We start from the raw sequence: 26,234 nt of genomic DNA on the forward strand, positions 1-26,234 counted from the left end.
TAAGCACCATTAATAAACATGCGTGCAAGTCTCTTTAAAACTCCACCCACCATTAAAAAAAAACAAAATCATAGATTACCCATAGAAGATAACGTCATTAAAGGTTCATGAAAGGACATTAAAGCTTAAAAGTAATTAGTAAACAACCATGAATCTTAATCTAAGAAGAAGAAGAAGAAGAAGAAGAAGAAAATGGTGTTGGGTGAGGGACTTATCCTTTCTTAACCAATGATAAGATTTGATGACCTCAGAGGAGAAAAAAATATTAAAAGACCAGATAGATCAAGCAAGAATTTTAGTGGAGTGAAGTGGAGACAAAACCCACATGAACAAGTGAGGGTAGCACGAAATTTAGAGCCCCATGATGGAAGCTGAAAAGGTTTCAAAAATTGAGAAAAAGAGAGAGAAAGAAGACAAAGGAAGAAAAAAAGGAGGAATAGGTTAAGATTTGAGGAGGAGGATTAATGGCTTTTTAGTTGAGTTGACGGGTCAAGCAATCGGGTGGGGGAGTGGTGCCCGGCACCCACGCGTGTTTGTTACCCGGACCCACTTTTTTATTGTCTATCTTGTTAAGCCATTGTCTCTCAGTCTTCACTCCACTTTTCTTTTCATTCATTCCTATGTTTGTTTGGGCTGATGGGCCATAAAAATGTGTCACTAAATATGGATAGCCTTGTTAAATCAAAGTCCCCCTCCGTACACAAATCAAGCCGTCAATTTAGGGCACCATGTCCCTCGCCTCCTCTCTTCCTCTCCATCCCTTAGAAAAGCAAGAATCTTCACTTGTTTCATGTACCCAATTTGCCCTTTTCAATTTGTTTCTACTTTATAATGTGTTTTGATCATAATGTAGGGATATTATAGTCATTTTCATCTTCTTCTTCCCTTGAGAGTTTAGATAATGGAAAATGGATAACATACGTTTGCAAAATCTTTTTGCATCATTACTTCCACATATAAAGAAGCTTACATCTTATTAACTCCAAAAATAATTGGGTTTTTGTACTGTAATTTTTTAAGGTAGTAGTACACTATAGTACTTGGGCTTGAAGCCCAACAAACGATATCGGTGATCGATTACATCGATTACATCGTGACGTCCTTTCGTCCACTCTCGATTAATATGATCTCCACAATGAAAACCATTCGGATAAAATCACCAAGTATGTATTAAAGACAAAATTTTCAATATGATTACGTCGCTAATCACTCACGTATTGCATTTAGATATGTAAATAGATGATTGGGTTGTGGGTCAAATGGTTCGACCCAACTAACTGATGAATGGTTCAAATTTTATAGAGAATTTGGACCACCCAAATGGGCTAGCCTGGAACCAGGGCTACATGTTCCAATCCATTTAGTTGTTCCATTAAATGTAAGTGTGGTTTCACTAATGATTATTGGTTTTGACTCTTGAGTCCCCTCATCACCTGAAGGTAGAAGAAGGATGGCCATATATTGGGAGAGTTCTATAAAAAATAAATAAAGAAATTAGTGGAAGAGGCCCCAAATCAAAGTATATATCTAGCCTACCCAAGACAAGATTTACCATATAGCAGTTAGTGGGTTTTCATGATTAACGATAATCACATACAGTTAAATGCTATGTTTTGGTTCTTAATTAATGCTCAGAAATTATCCATTCTTCTGAGGTAACAACTGCAAAGGGCACAAACTGAAGCTTTACATATGGTGGAGAATCAAACTCTTATATTAAAATATAAAGTAATGTAAGAGAACAGTGAGAAGCTTTTAATCTAAGGAAAGTTAAAGGCTAACCCAAAAAAGGGTAGTTTAGTAAATTGAAACCCCAAAAAAGTTTTTATGAAAAATTCCCACATAAATCTCAATTTTATCTTAAAAAGTATGCCATAAAGTAGCTTTAAGAAATAAATAAATAAATAAACTAGATATGGATAAAGTTAAGCTAATCACTTGAGTGTTTGCTCCATAGGATCTGAGTTTTTATTAAGATATGGGTGAAGAACATTGTTGAATTCTGTTCCTTTCTTTCTCAAAATCAGTGTGGAGGACAGTCTTGGAAGTTCAGAATCCACATGAGGTTATTTTAGGTACATGAAACTAATTATTTGATAATTTAATCTTAATGGGTCCCTTCACAGTGGTCGGTGAGTCACCAATACAATTAATAAGGGTTTGCATTTCTTCTCTAATTGTCCAAAAAAAAAAACAGAAGAAATGGAAACCCTCTCTCATATTGCATTACAGTTTTCCAAAAGTAGGAGTAAGCCAAAAATGTGATTAAAATAATAATTAATAATTAATTATGATAATAATAAAAAACTCTCCTGAGATTGACTTCAACCAAACCCATTCATTTGTTTTCATCTCCTGCATTCCATTTTCCATAACATTTGCCTCTTCAAAAAAAATCATATATACTTCTATCTCTATCTATCTAATCAGAAGTGGCCATTATTTGATCTCAATTGATGCCCTTGAGGGAATGGAAAACCAAGTACAGATGTACATGCATGGATATATATATGCATGCAGTCATATATGATATAACAGCAAGAGACCTCTTTATGGCAAAGCATTATATCTATGTTTAAAGTTACCTAAGTGGTTGCTCTTCTTTACATGGTATGTATGGCTTCATACGTACATGAAAACATTAAGCCATATATACGCATGAGATGTAGGGCCTTCTCATTGTCTGCCCTTTAAGAAACTCTGGGTACTGTTAACTCTAGTTGCGCAAAGTGGGGGGGCCACTTCTCTAACTCAACCTTTTTCAAGCTATAAACACCTTCCACTCCTCATGCATCCCTCCCTCCCTACTACTTCAGGCTTTATCATCAATACTCCTTCAAACTCCCTCTAAACCAAAGCAATTCCTCTCCTCTTTCACTCTCCAGTCCAAGAATCAATCCCTTTGGACTTTTAACACATCAAAATTCAGGGATCAATGGAGCTGTGTGAGGTTGCTGGACTCCGGTACCTTGCACCTGGGAACGAGACCCCCTACCCAGCTCATTTCACTACTATGCAGAACATACCTGCATTCCATTTCAGCAGATTCTTAAGACCAACAACACCCAATCCTCAGATCCCCCCTCCGGTCCATGAGTTCAATCCACAGTCATCATGTTTCAGCAATAACTCAACTTCTGATGAAGCAGATGAGCAGCAGTTGAGCATCATAGATGAAAGGAAGCAGAGGAGAATGATATCTAATAGAGAATCTGCTCGCCGGTCACGGATGCGGAAGCAGAAGCACCTGGATGAACTCTGGTCACAAGTTATGCGGCTCCGAAATGAGAACCGTCAACTCATAGACAAGCTGAATCATGTGTCAGAGTGCCATGACCAGGTCCTCCAGGAAAATGGGCGGCTAAGAGAGGAAGTTTCTGACCTTCGCCAAATGCTCAACAACCTGCAACTTGATAGTTCTTATGCCACGTTGAGGGATCTCGAAGAGATACCCTGCAACACAGCTCACCTCAGAGCTGAATCCTCAAACCAATCCATCACTAGTTCCATGGATTTGCTTCATTGAGATGGGAGCCATGTTTTCTTCTCTTCTCTCTCTTTTTCTTTTAAAATTTTCACTTCTTTTTTTTATTACGTATTAGCTCCTATGTTTTTCTTCTGTCCGTCAGTGTATTGGTCTTTTGTCTTCTTACAAGCCAAATCAGATAAAGAAAAGACCATGCATTGGCAGCTTCAGTACATCTTTTTTCAATCTAAGCTTGCTTATTGACACATACATTTAGATAGAGTTCCGGGTGTTTTGAAAAAGTTTACTCTCTGCAAGTCATTTCTCACCTTTCACCACAGAAACATCTAGCTGCTTGAAGAGCAAAATAAGTGAGTATGATGTCTGCACCAGCCCGCCGGAGACACATCAAAGACTCCATCATGACTTTCTCTTCATCAATCATTTTGAGAACAGCACCAGCTTTGATCATGGAGTACTCTCCAGAAACCTGGATCAGATGAGAAAAACCAAGTTTAGTAGAGGGAAAAGATAAAAGTCGGAAAAATGAAATTAAAATATGATGCTAGAAAAGGAGATAATGACTCCATCAGGTGTACCAAAACAGTGAAAGCATTGAAAATATTTGGAGTGAGTGGGTGCATGCTTTTTAAAGGAAACATTCTCAGTAATTCAAAGGGGAGGTCTCATAGCCTGTCCACTGTTGGACAAAACAACAGGAGCAGATGGTACTGAAAGTAGTGCTGGTTGATGATCAGATTACAATTACTGCATGAAGTAGAAAAAGCAAATGGAAAGTTGTATTAAATTCAATGTAATGCTAAAAAAAGTAACCTCTCCATCAGGTGTATCAAACAGAATAAATGCATGAAATTTAGAGTGGATGGCTCAGTGCATCATAATGGAACATGCTCCATAACTCTAAAGGGAGGTCCCATGGCCTGTACAGGGTTGAACACGATAACAAGAGTTGAGAGGTGCTGGTGGTGGTTGTCGATCATAAAGCGATTACCATAAGAAGTAAAAGTATTTGGAAAATCTATCCATGTAATGTTCAAATACCTTTCCTTGCTTTTATTTATTCTCTTATCCTCATTTTTGGGCTGAGTCAAGCGTAGACTCTGCTCTACCAGTGCTGTTGTTTGCATAGTACACCTCCCCCTTTATGATGCTGGATGTTCCACTAAAACCCATTTAAATTGTCCTTTATTTCCCTTCTCCACTTATTACTACTATGTATTATAAAATGGGAGGTGGCAAAACAGTTTAGTGTTTCCTTTCCAGACAAAACTCAGAAAATGCATATGCCACCAAACAAGCTTCGTTGCAACCCTTCCATAGTTCCACGTGAGCACAAAGGCTATATTATCCAGGTTCTGCTGAGCTAAACTGTTTTCTCAGTTATCGAATGGATCTGACATAGCCAGTGCTTTGGGCATCTCTCTTTCATTGCCTTAGTATGACCTTGCAAAGTGTATTCTTTTCATTCCTTTTAGTTAAAGTGTGTCTCGGTTTGTGTTCCATGGATGTCCATGGACCTTCGTACCATGGGATCATGTCTTGTCTAATAGCTTAGTTAGATGTTATTTCTGTTTTCTATTGTAATTAGAATTATTAGGATTAGATAGTGTTTTAACTTCAACTCTGTAATAGTCTTTTGACCATTAGTAGGCTGCCAACTAAGAATCGGTTAACCTTCTATAAATAAGATGTGGTTGCTTGCGATAGATCAGTTCAATCTATTGCATGGTCTTCTCTCCAGTTCCTCACTTCTTCTCTTCTTCTTCTCCTTGTCTCCTTTGCTGATCATCTAAGCTTGTAATATTATTCCATGCTATCAGATCATAGTTGATCAGTTATTCCTTGATTACCTGGTTTGATTGGCTACCCAAGAATTTCCCTATCTTTTCTATGAAACACTAGTTATGAAGATATAAAACAAACTAGGGTTTCCTTTGAATATGCTATCTACATGAAGGGAGTGCCTGTTATGGAGATATTATGAAGAATTTTTATGCTGGAAATTAATCTACATCAGATTGGTTCTTCTTCTTCAAGTGGCGGTACCCTGTTTTAGGGATCTATTTGATTCCTCCAATCTCTCAGTTGAAGATTCTTTTTTTGCCGTATGTATTAGGGGTTGATATGCCCCATTAGTAAGACATGTCGACCCTCTAATGAGACTGACCAAAGTCTCTAATATTCTGGTTTTTATCTCAGCAGAAGTCCCATGCGACCCTGTTTTTTAAGGGTTTTTTGTGAAGGTCGAATTTGAAATTAATCTGAATCTGTTTGCTAGATTTCAGTAAGATTCTAGGGATTTATTGGCACTCCTGTGAAGGTTATTCGACCTCAATTTGGGGCTGACGCAAGCCTCTGATTTGGAGTAATTGCAATTCTTCCAAAATCAGGGTTGGAATTTCCAGATTCTGGTTTTTTGTTCCTTGGTTCTAATCTAGCCATTGAATCATCATCAATTTGTGGGGCTTTGGTAGTCCACTAATCTACAATCTCCACTTAAAAATTTAGCTCAATCCAAGGAGTTGTTCTCTGTGTTCGATTTGGTTCTATTTGTTTCTGAATTGAAGTATTTGCAATTGAGGCAGCTGCTTATTTTGTCTTTTCATATCGGTTATATTTGATCTCATCATGGGTGACTCAAAACCCCAGCGGACCCCGTTACTGTCCAAATTACTGTTATCAAGCTTAATGGTGCATCCAACTATCTTCTTTGGGCACAGGCAGTTTGGGTTTGTATCATTGCCAAGCGGAAAATGGATTTTCTGGCTAAACCACCACCTGCTACGACTGCCTCTGAGTATCCTGAATGGATAGCTGACAATGCCACTGCATTTTGCTGGCTGTTGAATAATATGGAGCCCTCTGTGGCTGCCAATGTTATGTTTCATACCACAAGCAAAGGTGTTTGAGACAAACTCAAAGAGAGTTTCTTGCAAGACAAAAACATTTCCACGGTATTTGATTAATATGAGAAGTTTTTCTCCTTAAGGTCGGACCTCAGTGCAATCCTAAGGTTGCTCCATTGTAACCTAGTGGTTGCAGGTTAGAGTAGGGAAACAGATTCTCCGCGAGGCGGGGGTAAGGCTGCTTATATTATGACCCTCCCCAGACCCTGTAGTGGTGGGAGCTTCATGCATTGGGTACGCCCTTAGGCATAATGGCAAATCCGTTAGTGATTACCACAGTTCTTTAAAGGGCATGTGGGAGGAACTCAATGAGTATCAACCTTTGTCTACTAATACTGAAAACTTGAAATTTCAACGTGTTCAATTCCTAGTGGATAAATTTGTCTAGTTTGGACTTCGAACTTTAGTTTGTCAAAAGCCAGATACTTGCAGGCGAGAAGATTCCATCCATGAATGAGGCTTTTTTTCAGATTCAGCATAATGTGTCTCCCTCCTTTACCAAATCTGACTCTACTTCCACCAAGGATAATTCTGCTCTTGTTTAAGATAGTGGTGGTCATGGTTGTGGTATAGGTTTTCCTGGTAGAGGTCGTGGTGGTGGTCGAGGCAGAGAACACCCACCAAACCAAGTCACGCGTTAGTGTACACATTGTGGTAAGCAGAATCATACTATTGATACATGTTAGGAAAAGCATGGTAGGCTGGAATAGGCTCCACAGCTCTCTGCCATCACTGCCACCTCTGCTACCCTTTGAGGCTTTGATGCCAATCTTACTTCTATATCTAGTGGTAGTTAGCTTGCCTTAAGAGATGAATTAAATCAGCTACGAGAACGGATTCAGAAACTGAGACATATGCATCTACATTTACTGCAACTATTGCTTACTCAGGTACTAGCACATTCCTTGCCACCTCTTCCTCCACAGCATGGGTCACTGACTCTAGTGCCACTTCTCATATAACTGGCAAATCCTAGGTCCTTTCTTCTCTTCAGAGAATTATAGAATCATGGTCGCTGATGGCTCCTCTACTTAGGTGTCGGCATTTGGTTATGTCTCCTTACCTTCCTTTCATATGTTAAATTCGGTTGTTCCTGTTCCTAATTTTACTTTAAATCTTCTTTCTCTTAGTCAACTGACAAAATCATTGAATTGCTCAATCACCTTTTACCCTACTTGTGTTTTTTGAAGACCTACAGACAAGGAAGACAATTGGTGGATGGCGTGAGAAGGTGGTCTCTATTATTTTGATGACTCCACTCCTACAATTGCTTCTGCTTCGTCTAGTGTGTCTTCTCCTCTTCAGTGGCATTACTGGTTGGGATATCTCTTTTTCCACACTTCAACAAATGGTTCCTAGTTGCAAGAACATCTCTCGTCTCAAGTGTGAACCATATGAGCTTAGAAAGCATCATCGTACACTCGTACCTCATTTCCATCTTATGATGCTCCTCGTAGTTCTTTTTTTTCCTTAGTTCATTCAAATGTATGGGGTGAGGATGTTGAGATGGATGAGTGACAAAACTAGGAAGGATAAAGTAAGGAATGATCATATTAAAGCTGATTTGGGAGTAGCTCCAACACAAGATAAGCTATGAGAAATTTGTTTGAGGTAGTATGGTCATGTTCAATCGAGGCCTTCGGATGCTCCAGTACAGAGGAGTGTTTTGATTCAGGTTGAAGGAACTAAAAGAGCCAAGGAAAGACCTAAAATGACCTTAGGAGAAGTGGTAGAAAAGACATGCATAGCTTAGGCCTTGTATCAAGTATGACCTCAAATAGAGCTGATTGGAGGGTAAGGATCCATGTAGCCGACCCCATTTAGTTGGGGATCAGGCTGAGTTGTTGATTCAGATGTGTGGGGTCTGTGTCGTGTCAAGATTCAATTAGGTTTTCTTTATTTTGTTACCTTCGTTGATGATCATTCTCGGATGACGTGATTATATCTGTCAAAGGATCGTTCTGAATTTTTATCTATCTTTAAATAGTTTTATTTTGAAATATACCCAATGTGAAATATCTAATTTTTGGTGTGTCAATTAAAGTTTTTCATTCAAATAATGCTCTCGAATATACCCAACGTGAAATATCTAAGTTTTGTTTTAATCATGGCATAATACATCAAACTAGTTGCATTTATACTCCCCAACAAAATAGTGTTGTTGAACAGAAAAACCAACACTTGCTAAAGGTCGCCCATTTCTTAATGTTTCATATGCATGTTCCCAAATATTTTTGGAGTGATTCAGTCTTTTTGCTTTCTATTTAATAAATCATATGCCTTCTGTTGTTCTTAATAACCAATCTCCATTTTCTGTGGTTTTTCCAGAAGCTTCTCTGTTTAGTTTGCCTCCACTGGTGTTTGGTTTTATATGTTTTGTTCACAACCTTCGCCTTGGTATTGATAAATTATCTCCGCATGCTACCAAGTGTGTGTTTCTTGAATATGCTCGCACTTAGAAGGGATATAAGTGTTATGATCCTATTACGCATCAACACTTTGTCAGTGTTGATGTCACATCTTTGAAAACGTACCATACTTTCTGTTGAGTCTTCAGATGGATGCTAATGTGCTAGTTTCTCCATCGACACCTGTTTTTATTCCCCTTACTGACTTTCCCGTTACTAGTTCTCCACCTAAGTAATTGCAGGTCTACAAGCGTCGTCCTAAGTCAACTTCAATGGACCAAGCTGATCCTTCGCTACCGCCCTCTACTTCATCAAACCCTTTACCTGGGGATCCCCCTTCTCCTTACTTATTGGTTGCTCTTCATAAAGGTACTCGCAGCGGTACTAAACAATCTCATATTGCTTAACCCTTTTCTTAATTTGTTACTGTGCCTCATCTTCCTCCTTTACTTCGCAACTTCACCTTGTCTTTATCTATTGTGTCTGTACCTACCAAGTATCAGGAGGCTGTGTTACATCCTTGTTAGAAACATGCTATGGATGTTGAGATGGATGCCTAGTTGGATCGTTGGACATGATCTCTTACTGAATTACCCCCAGCAAAGGAGCTTGTGAGGTGTCATTGGGTATATACAGTTAAGTACCTGCTAGATGATTCAGTTGAGTGGCTAAAAGCTCGCTTGGTTGCCAAAGGATTTACTCAGACACATGTGATTTACTATTCTGAGTCCTTCTCTCCAGTGGTGCATCTTAATTTTGTTTGTGTTCTTATCACCTTGGCTATGAATCTTGATTGGCCACTATTTCAGCTAGATAACAAAATTGCATTTTTTATGGTCATTTTGAGGAAGAAGTGTATATGGAGCAACCTCCTAAGTATGTTGCTCAAGGGAAAAATGCATCCAAGGTATGTGGTCTTCACAAGGCTATTTATGGGCTGAAACAGTCTCCTCATACTTGGCTTGATAAGTTCAGTAACGTTATCAGTGGTAGTGGGTTCACCTAGTACTTCTCAGATCACTCTGTATTTGTTCAACATCGTGGAGACAAGGTCGTCATTCTTATTGTGTATGTTGATGACATTCTAATTTCTGGCAATGATTCTTCGTGCATTGAAGATGTACAGGCATATCTCCATCAGTATTTTCAGATGAAGGACTTAAGGATGCTCACGTACTTTTTGGGAGTTGAAGTCATTCATTGCAAGAAGGATTTCAATTTGCCTCGGAGGAAATATGTTCTTTATCTTTTATCTAAAACTAGCATGTTAGGCTGTAAGCCTGTTGATACACCTATGGATCCTAATTTGAAACCTGGGGTATATTATGACAAAGAGTTTGTGGATAAACATCGATACAGAAGATTGGTTGGGAAACTTATTTATTTGACTGTTACTCGTCCCGATATTTCCTTTGCCGTTGGAATTATTAGTCAATTTATGGAGAATCCTAAATGGGCTCATTGGGATGCCGCGTCTCGCATTCTGAGATATCTTAAAGGTGCACTTGGCAAAGGCCTTGTTTATCGTTGTCAGGTTCACATAGATGTTGTGGGTTACTCTGACGCTGATTAGGCTGGTGCTGCCACCGATCACAGATCAACTACTGGATATTGCACATTGTTGGTGGTAATCTTGTGTCTTGGAGAAGAATGAAGCAGAATATTGTGGCTTGGTCGAGTGCAGAGGCTGGGTATAGAGCTACGGACATATCGCAACCATAGTTGTCACGGCGATCCAAGTCGGTGGAAGGGTGTCACGCCGATATATCGACATGTCGCCCGCCATGGCGCTGCCATGGCGAGCATGTCGACCATGTTTAATTTTTTATTTTCTCGTATTTTTAATGTCATTTAGTATGCTATAATATATGTCCTATAACATCAAAAATCAACATGAAAGTGTACTACACTACTACTAATATACTATGCCACTATGGTTTAATTCATGAAAGTGTAACTAATATCCATTAGTGTATATGAAAGTATGAAAATTGAAAATATAGATTAACCTATCAAATAATTGAAAGCAATAGTAAAAATCAAATGATAGGCTAACCTATTTATCAAGCTTGATAGCAATAGTCTTTCTTTAGTGTATGTGATTTGGAGCAAAGCATCTAAGCTATTAAATGGTTTAAAAAAAAAATTTTAATCTAACTTTTATATGTACAAATATCGACCGATATGCCAACATATCGTGGTATGGCGTCCATGGCGACGCCATGGCGCGCCATGGAAGCCATATCGAACGATATATTGACATCCACCATGGCGTAGCTCGATATGCCCCCTCTCCCAACGCCAAGACGCCATGACAACTATGACTGCAACAGTGTTGATGTGGTTAAACTCACTTACACAAGAATTCGCTACACCTATGAAGATGTATTATGACAATTAAACTAGAATTTATATTGCCAATAATCCGGTCTTTCATGAGAGGACTACGCATATCGAGGTCGATTGTCATTTTGTGAGAAATGCAGTCATGCAAAAGCTGATTTCGACTCCATTTGTCAACTTCGACAATCTACTTGGTGATATGTTCACAAAGGCACTGTTCCGACCTGCTTTTTTTAGTGGTTGTTCCAAGCTGGGTATGGGAGATATCTATACTCCAGCTTGAGGGGGAGTGTTAAAGTGTGTCTTGGTTTGTGTTCTATGGGTGTCCATGGACCTTTGTACCATGAGATCGTGTCTTGTCTAATAGCTTAGTTAGATGTTGTTTCAGTTTTCTATTGTAATTAGAATAATTAGGATTGGATAATGTTTTATACTTACTTTAACTCTTATCTACAATAGTCTGACTCTCAGTAGGCTGCCTACTAAGAGTTGGTTGGCCTTTTATAAATAAGATCTGGCTGCTTGCGATAGAACAGTTCAATCTATTGCACAGCCTTCTCTCCTCACTTCTTTTCCTTCTCTTCTTCTTCACCTTGTCTCTTGTGCTGATCATCTAAGCTTGTGAAATTATTACACTTTTCTTGATTTTATTCTGAAATTTGTTATTTTATGGACATTATTCATATATATATATATATATATATATATGGAGCCAGTATAGGAAGGAGGTAACAACATGGCAGTTCCTTCCAGATATAATTCTCTGAAGACAAATATACCATTATTTAAGAGACAAATATCACATTCATTATGGAAAGGACAAGCAAACACATTTACATTGAGACTTGGGGTCATGAATTGTTTCTTTATGGAAAAATTACCAAAACACAATATGCACTTCCATAGCAGTGACACAAATGAATGCATTTGTATGGATGTGTATGTATAGGCATAGTAAGGTAGGCAACTAAACACACATTCATACCTAAGTTCAATCCGATTTTACGTTTCAGAACAAGAAGCTTTGAATGCCAAGTTGCATTCATAATTTTTCAGAGATTTTCAAAATTAATAACTTTAAGAAGCATCACTATGCCTAGTGAAGTATAACGCTTCACTATTTGCCACTTGGTAGTACATGGGTTAGTGGACCCTACATACATCTCAATGGTCAAATTTTAGACCAAATAAGTATAGCAAAGTGGCTTAAACTCTGATATAAAGTTTTAGTAAAATTACAAAAATGCCCTCAGATGGAAATGAATATAAAATACAAAATGAGATCTTTTGTAATTTTAGCTACTTCCCCGACTCATTTTAAGCTGAAATTGTACCAATGAAATGCTTGCCTGGTCCTCACTCCTAAAGATGTACCCATGTACTGCCATGTGGCAAATAGTGAAGCGTTATACTTCACTAACCATAGTGATGAATAGATATTACCTTTTATGGTCCCTTAATTAACTGGGAAAGCCAGACTAGATGAAACACAATGCAAGGAAATAAGATGCGGAAAATAAGAATATATCATTAGAAAACAAAGTGGTAAACAAGACTTCAGTTCAAGTTCAACAAAGCGATTTTAAACAATTAGCCAACAAAGCTTTCAAACAAATCCAAGGTTGCTTAAATCGGATTTATATTGATGGAGTTATGTTCGGACAAACCTTATTTGGTGTATGCGAATGCTCTTTAAAATCGTTCTAAATGAACATATTTTTTTAAATATCAAAACAAATGAATATTTTACCGAACTTTTAGTTTTTAGCAATGTTTTAAATCATATTAAGATTTATGGAGTTTTTAGATCTGAGAAAAACCCCAGCATTCAAAAATTGAAAAATTGCACCTAGCGCCGAATATCCAGTTTTTGTTCTTGAACTTGGGGGGTTCAGTTTTTATCCTTTTGGAATTTTATTTTTTAACTATTTTTATTGGATTCAAATAAGGGGGGGTATTTGCTTTTATGCATAATATCTTAAGTAATAAATATTACTTAAATGATGTTTGGCATAAATAACTGTCACCCTTGACAACTATGATTCTTAACTTGGGTCAATAACCACAAGTACCATTTTGACCCCTTTTTTTTTTTTTTTTTTTTGGGAAAATAGTTCATGCATTGTGTTTAGAATGTAAAAACTTGGCTGTATAGAAAAAACCAAAGCACAAAAAAATATTTCCAGGCCTCGAAACTACCAACTCGAGTTAGCTGGGAAAAAATCCCTGGTTTCGACTACCATATCGCGGTTTCTGGCTGGTCAAACCAGTGTCGAAACCAAGTTTTAGAACTTGATCACAGCTGCACTGGTTTTATTTATATGTTGGACAAATTATGGACAAAAGGGTTACTGAAAATGGATTGCAAATTCAAATGCCTATGTAAATATCATACCCGAGGTACTTTGAAACATATACTATATATCTTTCGAAACTATATTATTTGGCAGAGGAAAACAATGTCAAGAATGAATAATGGAATTCAGAACCTGAGGTAGGAGATGCTTCTCAGAAGATGAATGTGAGAGTTTGTGAGAGTAATGGAGTTTACCTGATAAGCAGCAATTGGCAGAGGGGAGTTGTCTCGAAGAAGTCGTATAATATCCAAGTATGGGAGTCCAGGTTTCACCTGTCAAACCAATAAAATTATCTGTTATAAAGGGTGCTTCAACAAATAAGTTAGGTCGAGTAAAGCTCCCAAAAGCCAATACTTACTAGAAGTATATCAGCTCCCTCTTCAGCATCAGCACAGGCTTCGACCAGAGCTTCTCTGTAGTTTGCGGGGTTCATCTGGTAACTTTTGTTTCCCAATCCAAATTTATATGCAGTAGTAGGTATTAGAAACAAAAGAGTACACATATTCAACAGTGCAAGGAATTTCAGTTCAGTTCAGCTTCATACGTCTTTTTGTCTCCAAAACGGGGATTCGAATCTAAAGCTTCTCGGAATGGACCATAGAATGAACTTGCATACCTGTTCAGAATATAAATTACATTAACATACTGAGAATAGCAAATAGTGTTAAAATACTGTTAAAAGGCTAGAAATAAGGATAAAGAAGATCTAGGCATTGGGTCACATATTTTTCTTCTCTTTTTTTTTTTGGGTGAATGGAAAATAAATTAAAAGAAAATAGCAAAATACAACGCAAAAGGCTAGAAGGCTAACCACTGGGGAATCCCCAACTAACTAAAAGAATACAGGGCAGGGAAAAACAAGAATCAAAAGGATGATACATAAAAAAACAGGGTGGGGAAGAAACAAATATCAGAATGATGATACATCAAAAGCTAGGGATGGGAGAAACAATTTATCAAAAGGATGATACATTAAAAACCCGGGAGAGGGGGAGAAATAAGTGGGAGATCCCAAGAAGAGGCGAGATGCCTGTTTCTAGGAATATCTGGACTCGCAGAACGAATGAGAAGAAGTCTGTTTGTGATCTCAAAAGAAATGGCTTCCCAGATGTGCTCAATAGTATGCGTCAAGGAGGTCCATCGTCTTTTATTTCTTTCCCACCAAACATGATGAATCACAACACCAAAGGCAAGTTTACCTATGGAATCACAGGTAGTTTTGCCACTAAAATTTTTCAAGATCCACTTCCATTCTCTTTGATAGAGAAGGATATTTCTATGATGGGGCCAACACTTATTGAGAACACCTTTCCAAACAGATCTAGAGAAGGAACAAGACAAGAAGAGGTGCTCCACATTTTCTAAGGAACTCCAGCAGAGACAAGAAGTCAACAATTGGATATTGATATGTTTCTTTTGAGAAGAAAATCTTGGGCTGAAAGGGAAGAAGTCATAGCTCTCCAAACAGTAAAACTGTGCCTAGGAATATTAGAGATAAACCAGACTAACTTGCACCAAGAAACTTTTGGAGCTTTGAATATAATCCGATTCCAGGCAGAAGCAAAGGTCGGTGAATTTCATAGAAGAGTTGGGAAGCCATTGGACTAAACCATCTCTACCAGTGGGTCTCAAAGGGGAAGAAGAGAGATGAGACCGGACCTCTATGAGTTGAGAGGAGAAAGGAGATATTTAGACCAAGAGTCCACATACCATCTCGGATAATGGTAGAGACCTTAACCATTCTATCAGAGCCAGAGTCACATCTTATACGATCCCTATATCTGGAAAGGACTCCCTTAGATGCCAATTGTCAAGTCAGAGAAAAGTATCACAATTAATACTTGAATGAATGGCATCAGCGGCAAGATATCTATATTTAAGGATCTTCCTCCAAGCCCAAGAGGAGTCCGTAGGGCATAAGGTAGTCCAAATGGAGTCCGACTTAACATATCTAGAATAGACTCAAACCATCCAAATACTTTCATTTTTAGATGCAATTTTCCAGATAAGCTTAATAATGCCAACATGATTGGAATCCTTTACTCTCCGAACCCTAAGACCACCCTCAGCCTTCGGAAGGAAAACTTTTTACCAATTCATAGAGTGAAGAAAATTTGGGCTTTTCTGTCTTCCAAAGAAAAGAGGACATGATGAATTCAACATTGGAGATGGTAATGTTGGGAGACCAAAATTGCTAGACCAGTAGATATAGGAATTCTGCATAACTGATCTAACGAGTTTGAGACAACCAGCAAAAGAGAAGTTTGCTTTTCTATAATTGCAGCTCCATACGAAGCCTGTCCAAAATAGGGGAACAATGACGGGCAGAGAGCTTAGAAAAGATCAGAGGGAGACCCAAATAAGTAAAAGGTAAATGACACTTATAATAACCCAAAAAATCACCAAGTTGAGCTTTAATATAATCAGAAATGCCTGCATAGAAGGCCAAGGATTTGTGCAGATTAATGGAAAGACCTGACATATCCAAGAAGATACCTAACACTTCCTTAATTGCTGGCACAGAAGGGATAGAAGCTTGGCAAAGATCATTATGTCATTAGCGAAAGCTAGGTGAGTGATCCTCAAAGCCTTGAATTTTGGAATTGGCTGAATTTTATTTTGCAAGGTACGAAGGTGTACACATTGAAAGAGGCCCTCCATTGCAATAGAGAACGGGGAAATTAGACAGCCTTGACAGATACCTACTTTAGACTCAAAAAATCCCTGAGGAGACCCATTTACAAGAACCGAGAAATGGGCAGATGACATGCAAGTATGCAACAATGAATCCAATGCATGAAATTTGGAGGGAAATCCATTTTGTATAGAATTTGATTGATGTATTCCCATCTGAGAGAGTCGAAAGCTTTATGAATATCCAATTTGAGAAGGATAGCAGGAGAATGGTTTTGTTTCCCAAAACCCCAAATGACTTCATGACAAAGAAGAATATTGTCAGCAATATTCCGAGTAGGGATAAAAGCCGCTTGTTTATGGCTCACCAAAGCATCAATGACCAACTTAAGTCTATTAACAATAATTTTTGCTATAAACTTATAAAGAAAGTTCGCAAGAGAGGTAGGGCGAAAAGATGTGACATTTTCAGTGTCCTCATGTTTAGGAACCAAGCAAACAAAGTTTGATTTATGCTTTTAATCTTTAATGGCTGATAGAAGAAACTACGCACTGCTTGGACAAGATCATCTTTTATAATTTCCCACACAGCAATAAAAAAAAGCCATAACTGAAGCCATCCGAGCCAGGGGCTTTCTGAGCCTTATAGATTTGATTGCACTCAGCATCTCCTCCTCAGACAGAAAAGAGGCAAGAATCCTTTGAAGGTCAAGTGGGACCTTTTTAAAGGAAAGCTCCTCAGGGATTTCCGTAACATGGTTAAGGACAGAAGGACAAAACTGCTTTGAAAAGTGAGTACAAAAGCAGCTTTGATCCCCTCAGGGTCAGAGATGATAGAATCATCAGACTTTTTTAGTCTAAATATGGAGTCATCCTCAGGATCACTTCTGTTTACAAATATTATGATGGTCAAACTGTTCCATTGAAAGAGGAACGATAGACATGTGATTTTGAAGAAAGTAATTCCATGAGTAGATGTACGATAACTTTTTTCTCTGTATCAACATCAATTTAAGATATTGTGTCATATGAAATAGTTTACAAGAAAATATTTGAGGGAATTGAAGCCCATTAACTTTACTTAGAGGGACAAGAAACTGAAAATACTTTTAGAAAAAAGTAACCAATTAATTTCAATAATCTTGGAGTGATAAAAGCCTGTTAGTCTATAGAAATTTAAACGTGATAAGTGACTGAAATGGTTTTAGAAAACAGTAAGCCATTGGTTTCATTTGGGACTGAACAAAGATATAGCAGAAACCATAAAAGATGAAACACTGTTTTTTAACCTTTTCAGAATTGCTTTCAGTTAGTCCTTATACTATACCTGACTGGCTGACTCTATCTATAAGTTATATTAAATCTTTTGTTAAAATCCAGAGTGTCAACATAAAACACAAGGAGATGTATGAGGACAGTGGTAAAAGAGAAGCAAATTACTTTGCTGTATATGACATGATAGACACATTTTGAAAACCCTCAGCATCCAGAGCTGCCCGAATGGCTCCTACACGACCATCCATCATGTCACTTGGACTGACAACGTCAGCTCCTGCTCGGGCCTATTCACAAAACAAGATGACTCAATTAATAACAAATTTGAAGAAAAAACTCAAAAGCATGTAGATTCACCTGCGATTTTATATAGAATTTTCTGAGGTTACCTGTGCAACAGCCTGTTTACATAACTGATGAACTGTTTCATCATTCATTATAACTCCTGCAAGATATTGAGAACATAGCATCTGTCGGTAACTCTACCCATTAATGCACGACAAACAAAATTTTAGATTAAAAAAAAACTTGAAATATTGGTTGTCCTGCTTTGGCAGCCTAGCACACCATCCAACCTCTGCATCTGCCAGCTCTCAACAAAATCTGGAGTCCTAACAAAATCCAGAGTGGAAGAAGGAGACATACTCACCTATAATATCAGTTCATACTTCGTAGGCAATAGGGAAAACAGGCGGGGTAATCTGTCACATATAGGTTTCTTAAGCAACTAAACATCATCCAGAACCAAATTCTGTTTGTATTGCCAATGCTCAACGTTCTTTAATGTCTGTCAACTAAGAGGATCATGATCTAAACCCAATCAAAATTGGATTTAGTTATAGCAGACCTGGATATATGTAAATTTGATCTGATCTAACCTTTGAATTGAGATAGATCTGCTCCTTACTAGATCTATTACAAATATACCGAGTTCAGTCTGATTAGTAATATTGATGTTGTTGTGTAATTATTGGCTGATGAATTATATTATACTGTTATCATTGTAAACATTATTTTTAAGTTACTATTTCATAATTATTGTTATTGTTATTTGATTGACCTTCTTGTGCTACAACTTTCCTTTAATACATCTTTTATCAATGTAAATAGTAACAGTTCACATGTTCTCATCATCTGGTGAGAACATCTTTTAATGTTATTCCTTTACTATCTTAAAGTTTTGGACTACCAAATTAGGGAATTAAAGTTTGGATGTGAAGAACTAGGTAAAGGGAGGAAAGAGTTTTAATCATAAGGCAAAGGAAAAGATTGATAAGGGGAAAAAGAGGTTTTGTAGTGAAAAAGAGCAGAATTGAAAACCCAGAAAAACATTTGGGAGTAATAAAGAGCAAAAACGAGAGTTCAGGAAGAATTTAACTAAATGGGCAACAAGGATTATAGAAATATTTAATTAAAAACAGTGCTAGGAAGATGATTCCATTCTCTTCAACTCTTGAGTGCCAAGTTCAATTACACCTGGTCATAAGGTCAAGATTTGGTTATAGTGGATATGGTCTTTTTAAGGATTCTGATCCAGGGCTTGAAAAAACATCATTGCTTCAAGGTTTTGAAATGTTTTAATATAAAACAGTAGAAAAGGGGGCGAGAGAGAGAGAAAGAGACCTAAGAGAATACATATCATACTTACTGCGATTCCTTGCACCTGTTCAAATGTGAAAAAGCTTATTTTATTGGTATATCTAACCTCTATTGAAGTCTCATAGTGTGCAGAATGGTTTGTGTTGCATTGGTTCCTTGGTCAAGTCTCTAATGAGTTTGGCCCATAGTTCGAGAACTCGCGAGATCTCGCCGAGTTTCTCGGTATTTCGAAAAGCCGAGAAGAGACCATAGGCGATATTAAAAAGTCCAATATCTCGTCGAGATCTCGGCGAGATATCGGATGTACGTTCGGATCTCGGTTTCGGTTCACTTTTTTACTCACCTAACAGTTAAAAAGCCCACCTAATTCAACAGAACTCGCTATATCTCGGCGAGTTCTGTCCAAAACCCCCCAAAATCCTCTCTTCTTCCCAACTGGAGTACATTCGCATCCGGAAGCATGAGTATAGATACTAGAAGTGAGCATCAATCATGGCATTCATCTCAGCCTCATCATGACTATGATTATGGCCAAGAGAGCACCGGTTCTGAATATAGTGTCTATGGTCAGTTTGGCCAGTCAACACATGAGTTTGACAATCAAAGCACTGGGTCTAGTTTTAGACCCATATTCCCAGTCCCATACATGCCTCAATATGACAGTAGCAGTGGATCTCACGCTTCATGGCAACCGTCTCACGCCTCATGGCAACAACTATACCCTAGGATAGGGGACTTGGCATATGCTGATGACAACTCTTATATGAATGTTGTGGAGCACTATATGCAACAGTGCATCAACATTATGTCATGGGAAGACTATGTGGCACGAGTGGAGACTGAATACGTGATTCAATCTCAGTTTATGTGATGATAGTTGTAACATTGTTAAACAATTTGATGTATTATTTTAACATTTCTAATGCTTATCAAGTTGTTTTACTATTAATTGAATGTTTTGCTAGCTTTCTATTACTAAATTATGTCATTTATGTGTAGAGTAGGGTATCTTAGTACGTCGTCGCCTACCAACTTAGGGTCTGATGTAAAAGTCCTATTTGGACTTTGTTTTTGCAAAATCTGATAATGTCATTGTGTTTAAATGGCCTAAAATAGGCTGAATACCAAGTTTCAGACCCAAAATAGGTCTAAAACCCACCGAGTTGAGGCTTTGAGTCGGAAAAAAAAAAATGCACCAACTCGCCAAGATCTCGACTTAACTCGGTTTTTTGAGGGACCGAGATGGCACCCAGACCCGAGTTTTAGTACCTTGGTTTGGCCTTCCTATGTGCGGTGGCAAGTGACATCTTCAGAGGATATCATGAGCCTTGCCTAAGTCCAGCCTAGTGGCATGACGATGGAGTTTTTCTGAAGTCTTTGGGCACTTATTGGAACACCCTTTGGGTGATATTTTGGAAGACAATGAAGGTCAAGCTTTGAGGATCTCAAGAACACATATGAGCCTATCTTGGAGAAATCATACAAGGGAGCTTGAGGAGAAGAACCAACTCATGTGAGCTTCAATGGAAGATACACCTTCAAGAGGTAAATTGTTTGTGCTTAATTTGTTCATCTCCCTACAAAGAGGGATTGTCATAAGACTGTATTTGTATATTTGCCTACTAGAGGCTTTGTATGGTTGAGTTGAAAACTAATTAATGAAGTTTGTTAAGGTTAGGAGTGAAATTTAAAACAACCATGTTTGGTGTGAACGTGAAATAGCACGGGTTTGATGGTGAAACCAAAAAACCATTGGTTAGTTGTGAGCCTGAAAAACAACAAGTGGTTGCATAGTAAGCCAAATAAAACTACCTAGTAAGGGTTTGATTGCTACCCATTGAAACAACTGAGTAAGTGGAAAGCAAGGAGTGAGGAAGGAGCTTCTTGGACTGGATGGAGGCAAGGTTATTGAACCACTATAAATGCTTGTGTCTCTCTTTCTCTCCAGCTCTTATTTATTCCCTTACATTGTATTAAATGGGTGTTGAGTTCTAACTAGTTATATAGCTTTCATTAGGAAGTTTATCTTTATTAAAACTCAAAATTAATTGGGCCGATTATTCTTAAATGGTCAATATGTTCTGTAATACCCAATTCACCCCCTCTTGGGTTGCCACCCGGTCCTACAGATCACACCTCGTTTTCTGAAGTGATCACACTTCAGGGGAATATGGGATGAGAGAAATCTAATGGTTACTGAAAAAAATTATTTCATTAGCTTTGAAGGGAGAAAATTACCAGCGTATATAGATTAAGGGGGTAAATTGGTTCGGTTCAAGGTATAAATGAACGTAAACTGAAACCGAACCAATTATTAATCTGTAAATTGGTTCCAATTTTCCAAATCAAAACTGATTAGTAATTGATTCCTAATCAGTTTCCCTTTTACAGCCCCTATCCACCGCAATTGCAGAATAACTCCACGATAGCCCCCCACATACAAAGGAATCGGTGCTGAAAAATCTGCAAATTCTGACATTGAAAGAGTGTGGAAGTCCATTAAATTCAACAGAAACAAAATGGTGACAAAAGATGAGAGAGTGAGAACAAGAGATAGAAAGAGAGAGATTCCAAATTCTCCCTCTCTCTCTCACTCTCAGTCACTCCCTATCAATTTCCCTCTCCATGTCTTGAAGCTTCTTTCTTGATAAGGAATATTATAATATTTAATAGGTTTACAGGTTTAATTGTTTTGCAACCGATGGTTTCTCGGTTAAAATTGATTATTACACTTTACAAACCAAAACCAAACCAATTATTAATCGATTGGTTCGATTCAGTTATAAACGGCCAGTTTTTGTTCGGTCTATTGTTTCTGGTTTATATTGGACACTCTTAACATAGACAACCCTTCTTGGATGACTGAATTAAACAAACTGACTAATGCAGTGCTAATCTCAAACCAGTGAGATCCAGTGGGAGATTAGCTTGCAACAGGATCACAGGTAAGGAATGAAAACAGATTTCCAAAGAATTTTGAAAACAGGGAATCAAGGGGTCAGATTCAGCCAAAATTCTAGTCAAAGGCTCTAATTGGATGGAAGAATATAATATCAGAAAATCAAGCTTGATCCAATGGTCAGATTCTTAAAATCTAAAGATTTCTTCATGAAGAAGGAATTCCCAAATCTGAGAATTGGGGGAGATTACAGAAAATCCAATTTAGAAATCAGTTTCAGCACAACATAACAGTTCTAGTGATAACCAGAAATATGAAAGCAGAGTTTTCAAAATCAAGTTGACAAAGTCAAACTTGAAATAGGAAAACCAAGAGTCTGTCAAAAGATGGAATTTTGAAACCATAGAAAAGCAAGAGTCTGTCAACAGAACTGATTACCTTGTGTCAAATCTACTGGGAATTACCAGAACCACTTGGTCAAAAGCATACTATTCCTCTCTTTCAGACACAGTACATAAAGCCCTGTCCTTCCTAGCTCTACAAATTGGTTTCCAACCAATCAAATGGTCTCGGCCTAAGTGCCATGTCATTGAAACATACCATGACAATTGACAGGGAAATCTATAAGATGGCAGCAACAAAAACGATGCTATATGAATCATAGAATGAGTAAAGGCAAAAATCATGAATGAAATGGAATGTAGGAATAGAATCGGTAGAATCAACTGGTGAGAAGGTGAGGCAAAGTCAATTGAGATGCTACAATCATGTGCAAGGAGCCTATCACCGCACAATTGAGAACAAATGATATGGTTCAACTTGAAAGCAGCAAAGAGTAAGGGTAAGGCCGACAGAATTTAGGTCGAGATAGTGATTACGTTATCAAGGTTTATGATTAAACATAAAACATGGCCCTCAACAAAGTAGAATAGAAACATAGGATTTGTGTAGCTGAACCAAAGTAACTGGGATAAGACTTTGTTGATACGAGGTAAATTTAAATACGATAACTGTTCAATCAAGAGTCTCACATTTTAATTCCTTCACACTGTTTAAAATGTATATTGGAGTCATTTGTATATGAGAATGAGATGGACCCCAAATAAAAGGTGTGTGTCTATAAAATGGAATCGTATAACAAAGACCAAAAACACAATCAGATTAAACTGACACTTGGATGTCTAAAGAATGATGACTTCTTCCAGGGAAAGAAAGATATATCTAATACTGATCTTAAAGTACCTAAGCATTTTCTGCATAGACTATTTTTGTTTCCTTGTCCATACCTAAGAAAATCTAATGGTTTACACTTGTAAGAAAATGAATCAAATAACACAAGTCCCTAAAAACGTTTGCATCTAAGACAATGACACTAATTTGGAAACTACTTTTGTCTCCAGAATACGAGCATGGCAACAAAATGCAAAGTTTTATGCTTAACCGTAGCGATGGTTAGTGGCTGGGGTGAATGCATGACGCATCCAGCGTTGCACCACTCCTGATGGGGCATGTTTGGCGAGGGTTACACAATTTTTCGGTGAGGCTCCAATTTCATCATTTGGTAGGCCCATTTTGCATTCATGATCCAATTTCTCTGCATCTTCTACCATGCCCCAACCTGGTTTGTTTCTTACCTGGCCCATCATATTTGCAGTTCTGGTCAGGTTAGGGTTGAGGCTAGGTCAATCAGGTCGTATTCAGGATAGTCTTGAATCATACCAGATCCGCCCAAGTACAACGAGTAGAAACTAATTTTGTTTACTAATAAATAGGTTCAAGGTACTCATGCAATATTGTGGTTATTCATTATAAAAAAAAAAAAAGAGTACTCTCTTAATACTCAATGGTATACATCAAATTAAGTTCAGAGGCTAAAACTCAATAACTAAGATGCATGAAGAAATTCAGATGGGTGAAATTTGAGAATCCATCTTACCATCTTCTCGAACAATCCCATCATGTCCATCAGAGGAATAAGGATCCAATGCAACATCAGTGTAGATGACCTAAAGAGAGACATTGAAACACCTACTACATAACTGTCAAAATTCCACACCAAGAGTAAAACATAAAAGATGGGGCATAAATATTTACTTACAATGTCAGGGTACTTGTCTTTGAGAAGCCTTATTGCTCGAGGCACTAGACCATTGTCATTGTATGCTTCATCTCCAGTGGGAGACTTTGTGACAAAGAGAAAAATATCCATACATCATTCTATGTCATTGGGAAGATATATAGAGAGAGAGAGAGAGATTTTTTTTGTGTGGTAAATATAGATAGATAGATAATAGAAACCTTCAGAGCTTCTGGGACTTTGGGGAAAAGCACAATACTATTAATACCAACATCCCTGGCCTTGTAAACCTGCAACAAGCAAATTCTTACTTATTCATGGTTATGCGGCCCCAGAGCATGGGCAAAGGGGAAGAGGGAGAATTAGGAATAGTGTCACAACCATCATGCTGTATAAAAACAATACTACAATTTGTAGGCAAACTTCTGTTTACCTGTGGTATAATAAATTTAACAAATGCAATAGACATAATAACAAAAACAGTAGATATCTCCATGTTCAAAGTGAACAAAGGTTGACAATGCTTCCACCCATTCCACCCATAGGGTCCCAATGATTCCACACAGCTATTCTAAGCTCAAGCGCTTGTTCATAGAAACTAACATGGTACAACCCACAGGAACAGAACTATTTCACTGGCTTTGCTCAGATATGATAATGTACAGTGCTTCTGTATAGTGGTACACTTTGAGTTTTTCTTTATTTCCCCCTTTTGTGTGTGTGTGGGGGGGGGGGGGGAGGGGGAGAAAAGAAAGGGGAAAAAAAAGAGAGTACTGGTTACTTATTGCAGCATTAGAACTAGCATAAGTTTCGTCACCTCTTCTACAAGTCCATGTCTCCATCCCAGCCTATAACATCCAGGCATAGCTCCAATTGGGTTGTCCTCTTCGCCTGAAATTTTTGCAGGATTAGACAGGCAAATATATGCATACCCAAATATACAAGTATAATGTCAAACAAATTACAAACAAACTTCTGAATCTGAGAAGAAAAGTGGAATGAAGATATAAAACATCTGTCACTACGAACCTTCATGAATAAAAAGTGGATAAACAAAATTTGCAGGAGATATAGATGTCTCCTGGAAAGCTGATCTCAGTGCAGGTGACTTCCGATTACGACGAGGACGCCTACTGAGTGGCTGAAACAAAATAGCACTTCTTTCTCTAAAATGGTAGTATTAACATATAATTTTACATATAAAAGTAAATCCTTCCATCAAATCAGAAGGAAAAAATACCAGAAACTTATTTAAATCAAAGTCATTTACCAAGGAGCTGTTGTTTGAAGGTTTGATAAGTCCTTCTAACCTATTAACTCCATTAAATTCACAAACGGGGCTCCCTTTGGAAACTATCAGAGTAATATAATTTATGAAATCCAAACAACATAACTAGCAGTCAATGTAAGGAATGAGAAATTCATACAAGTGGAGAGATAACAGGAGTTCCAGCTGGTGCAGTAGCTTTAGGAGGAACTGGTGGTGCTTCAGGAACATTTCCAGCCACAACAGTAGCTTCACATTCCTCATCACTTAATCCCAACTTCTCCGGTGACCGTTCCCGCTCTTCGCTTGCTCTGATTACCAGCAGAGGTCGGTTTCGTGTCTTAATTGCTCGCCCAGCATTAATAAACTTGGCATTGTTTGAGGGTCTCAAGCCAACGTGGTTTCGACCATCCAAAGGTCTAATTATTCCAACATTAGTTGTAGAAATGGAGAAAGCGGAAGCCATGCCTTCAATCTGACACCTTATTCAATCGGTGTCTGCAATGGAGCATTTTCAGTGTCAGCAATCCCGCACCAAAGAAAACTAAAATTTCATGGTCTGATAACAAAAACTTTCATCAAACTACAGGGGAAAAAATCAATTTGAAGCTAATAATCAGAAAGGAGCAAGAGACCCAATTTAGATGAGATGGGCAGGCAAGAAAAAAACTGAAAACTCCAAGAAGAAATGGAATCTCAGAAACCAAGCTCATTTGAAGTTGAAGAAATTGACCTCTTCAAGGCAATTAGATAGGGTACCCAGTTGAGGTGAGCAAGAGATTATATCATCCAAACGCAATAAAATCATACATTGAATCGGGAATTCAAGGTGAAGCAGTAAAGGCTGATTGAGTCATGAATCTTACCTGGTGAGCCCAGAGACGAAGATGGGAGTTAAGCTGAAAGCGAGGCGGGAGGCCTTATCTCCTCAGATAATCAAAGTTTTTTGGACAATTGGATCAATTAGCATAGGAAGAGGGAC

General features: G+C 37.9%; 2 protein-coding genes across 3 annotated transcripts; one reads left to right on the top strand and one right to left on the bottom strand.

Moving 5' to 3' along the window:
* The first annotated feature begins 2,894 nt into the window (after positions 1-2,894).
* On the top strand, positions 2,895-3,567 carry LOC122651491 (basic leucine zipper 43-like). Of its 2 annotated transcripts, XM_043844887.1 has the most exons (2): positions 2,895-3,409; positions 3,440-3,567. In XM_043844887.1, exons 1-2 carry the CDS (start codon positions 2,936-2,938, stop codon positions 3,524-3,526), a joined length of 561 nt encoding a protein of 186 aa, XP_043700822.1. In that variant the 5' UTR covers positions 2,895-2,935; the 3' UTR covers positions 3,527-3,567. The 2 variants fall into 2 exon arrangements, with proteins under 2 accessions (XP_043700822.1, XP_043700821.1); XM_043844886.1 differs by having other exon boundaries at positions 2,895-3,567.
* A 100-nt stretch (positions 3,568-3,667) lies between these two features.
* Positions 3,668-26,234, bottom strand: LOC122651490 (delta-aminolevulinic acid dehydratase, chloroplastic-like). The gene is made up of 13 exons (XM_043844885.1): positions 26,119-26,234; positions 25,413-25,750; positions 25,015-25,126; positions 24,803-24,876; positions 24,207-24,275; positions 24,007-24,090; positions 23,845-23,914; positions 17,800-17,855; positions 17,576-17,697; positions 14,046-14,117; positions 13,860-13,941; positions 13,696-13,773; positions 3,668-3,956 (listed from the first exon to the last, which is right to left on the bottom strand). The coding sequence occupies exons 2-13, from the start codon at positions 25,716-25,718 to the stop codon at positions 3,792-3,794; spliced, it is 1,290 nt and encodes a 429-aa protein (XP_043700820.1). The 5' UTR covers positions 25,719-25,750; positions 26,119-26,234; the 3' UTR covers positions 3,668-3,791.

Source organism: Telopea speciosissima, chromosome 2, assembly GCF_018873765.1.
Source record: "Telopea speciosissima isolate NSW1024214 ecotype Mountain lineage chromosome 2, Tspe_v1, whole genome shotgun sequence".
Taxonomy (NCBI): Eukaryota; Viridiplantae; Streptophyta; class Magnoliopsida; order Proteales; family Proteaceae; genus Telopea; species Telopea speciosissima.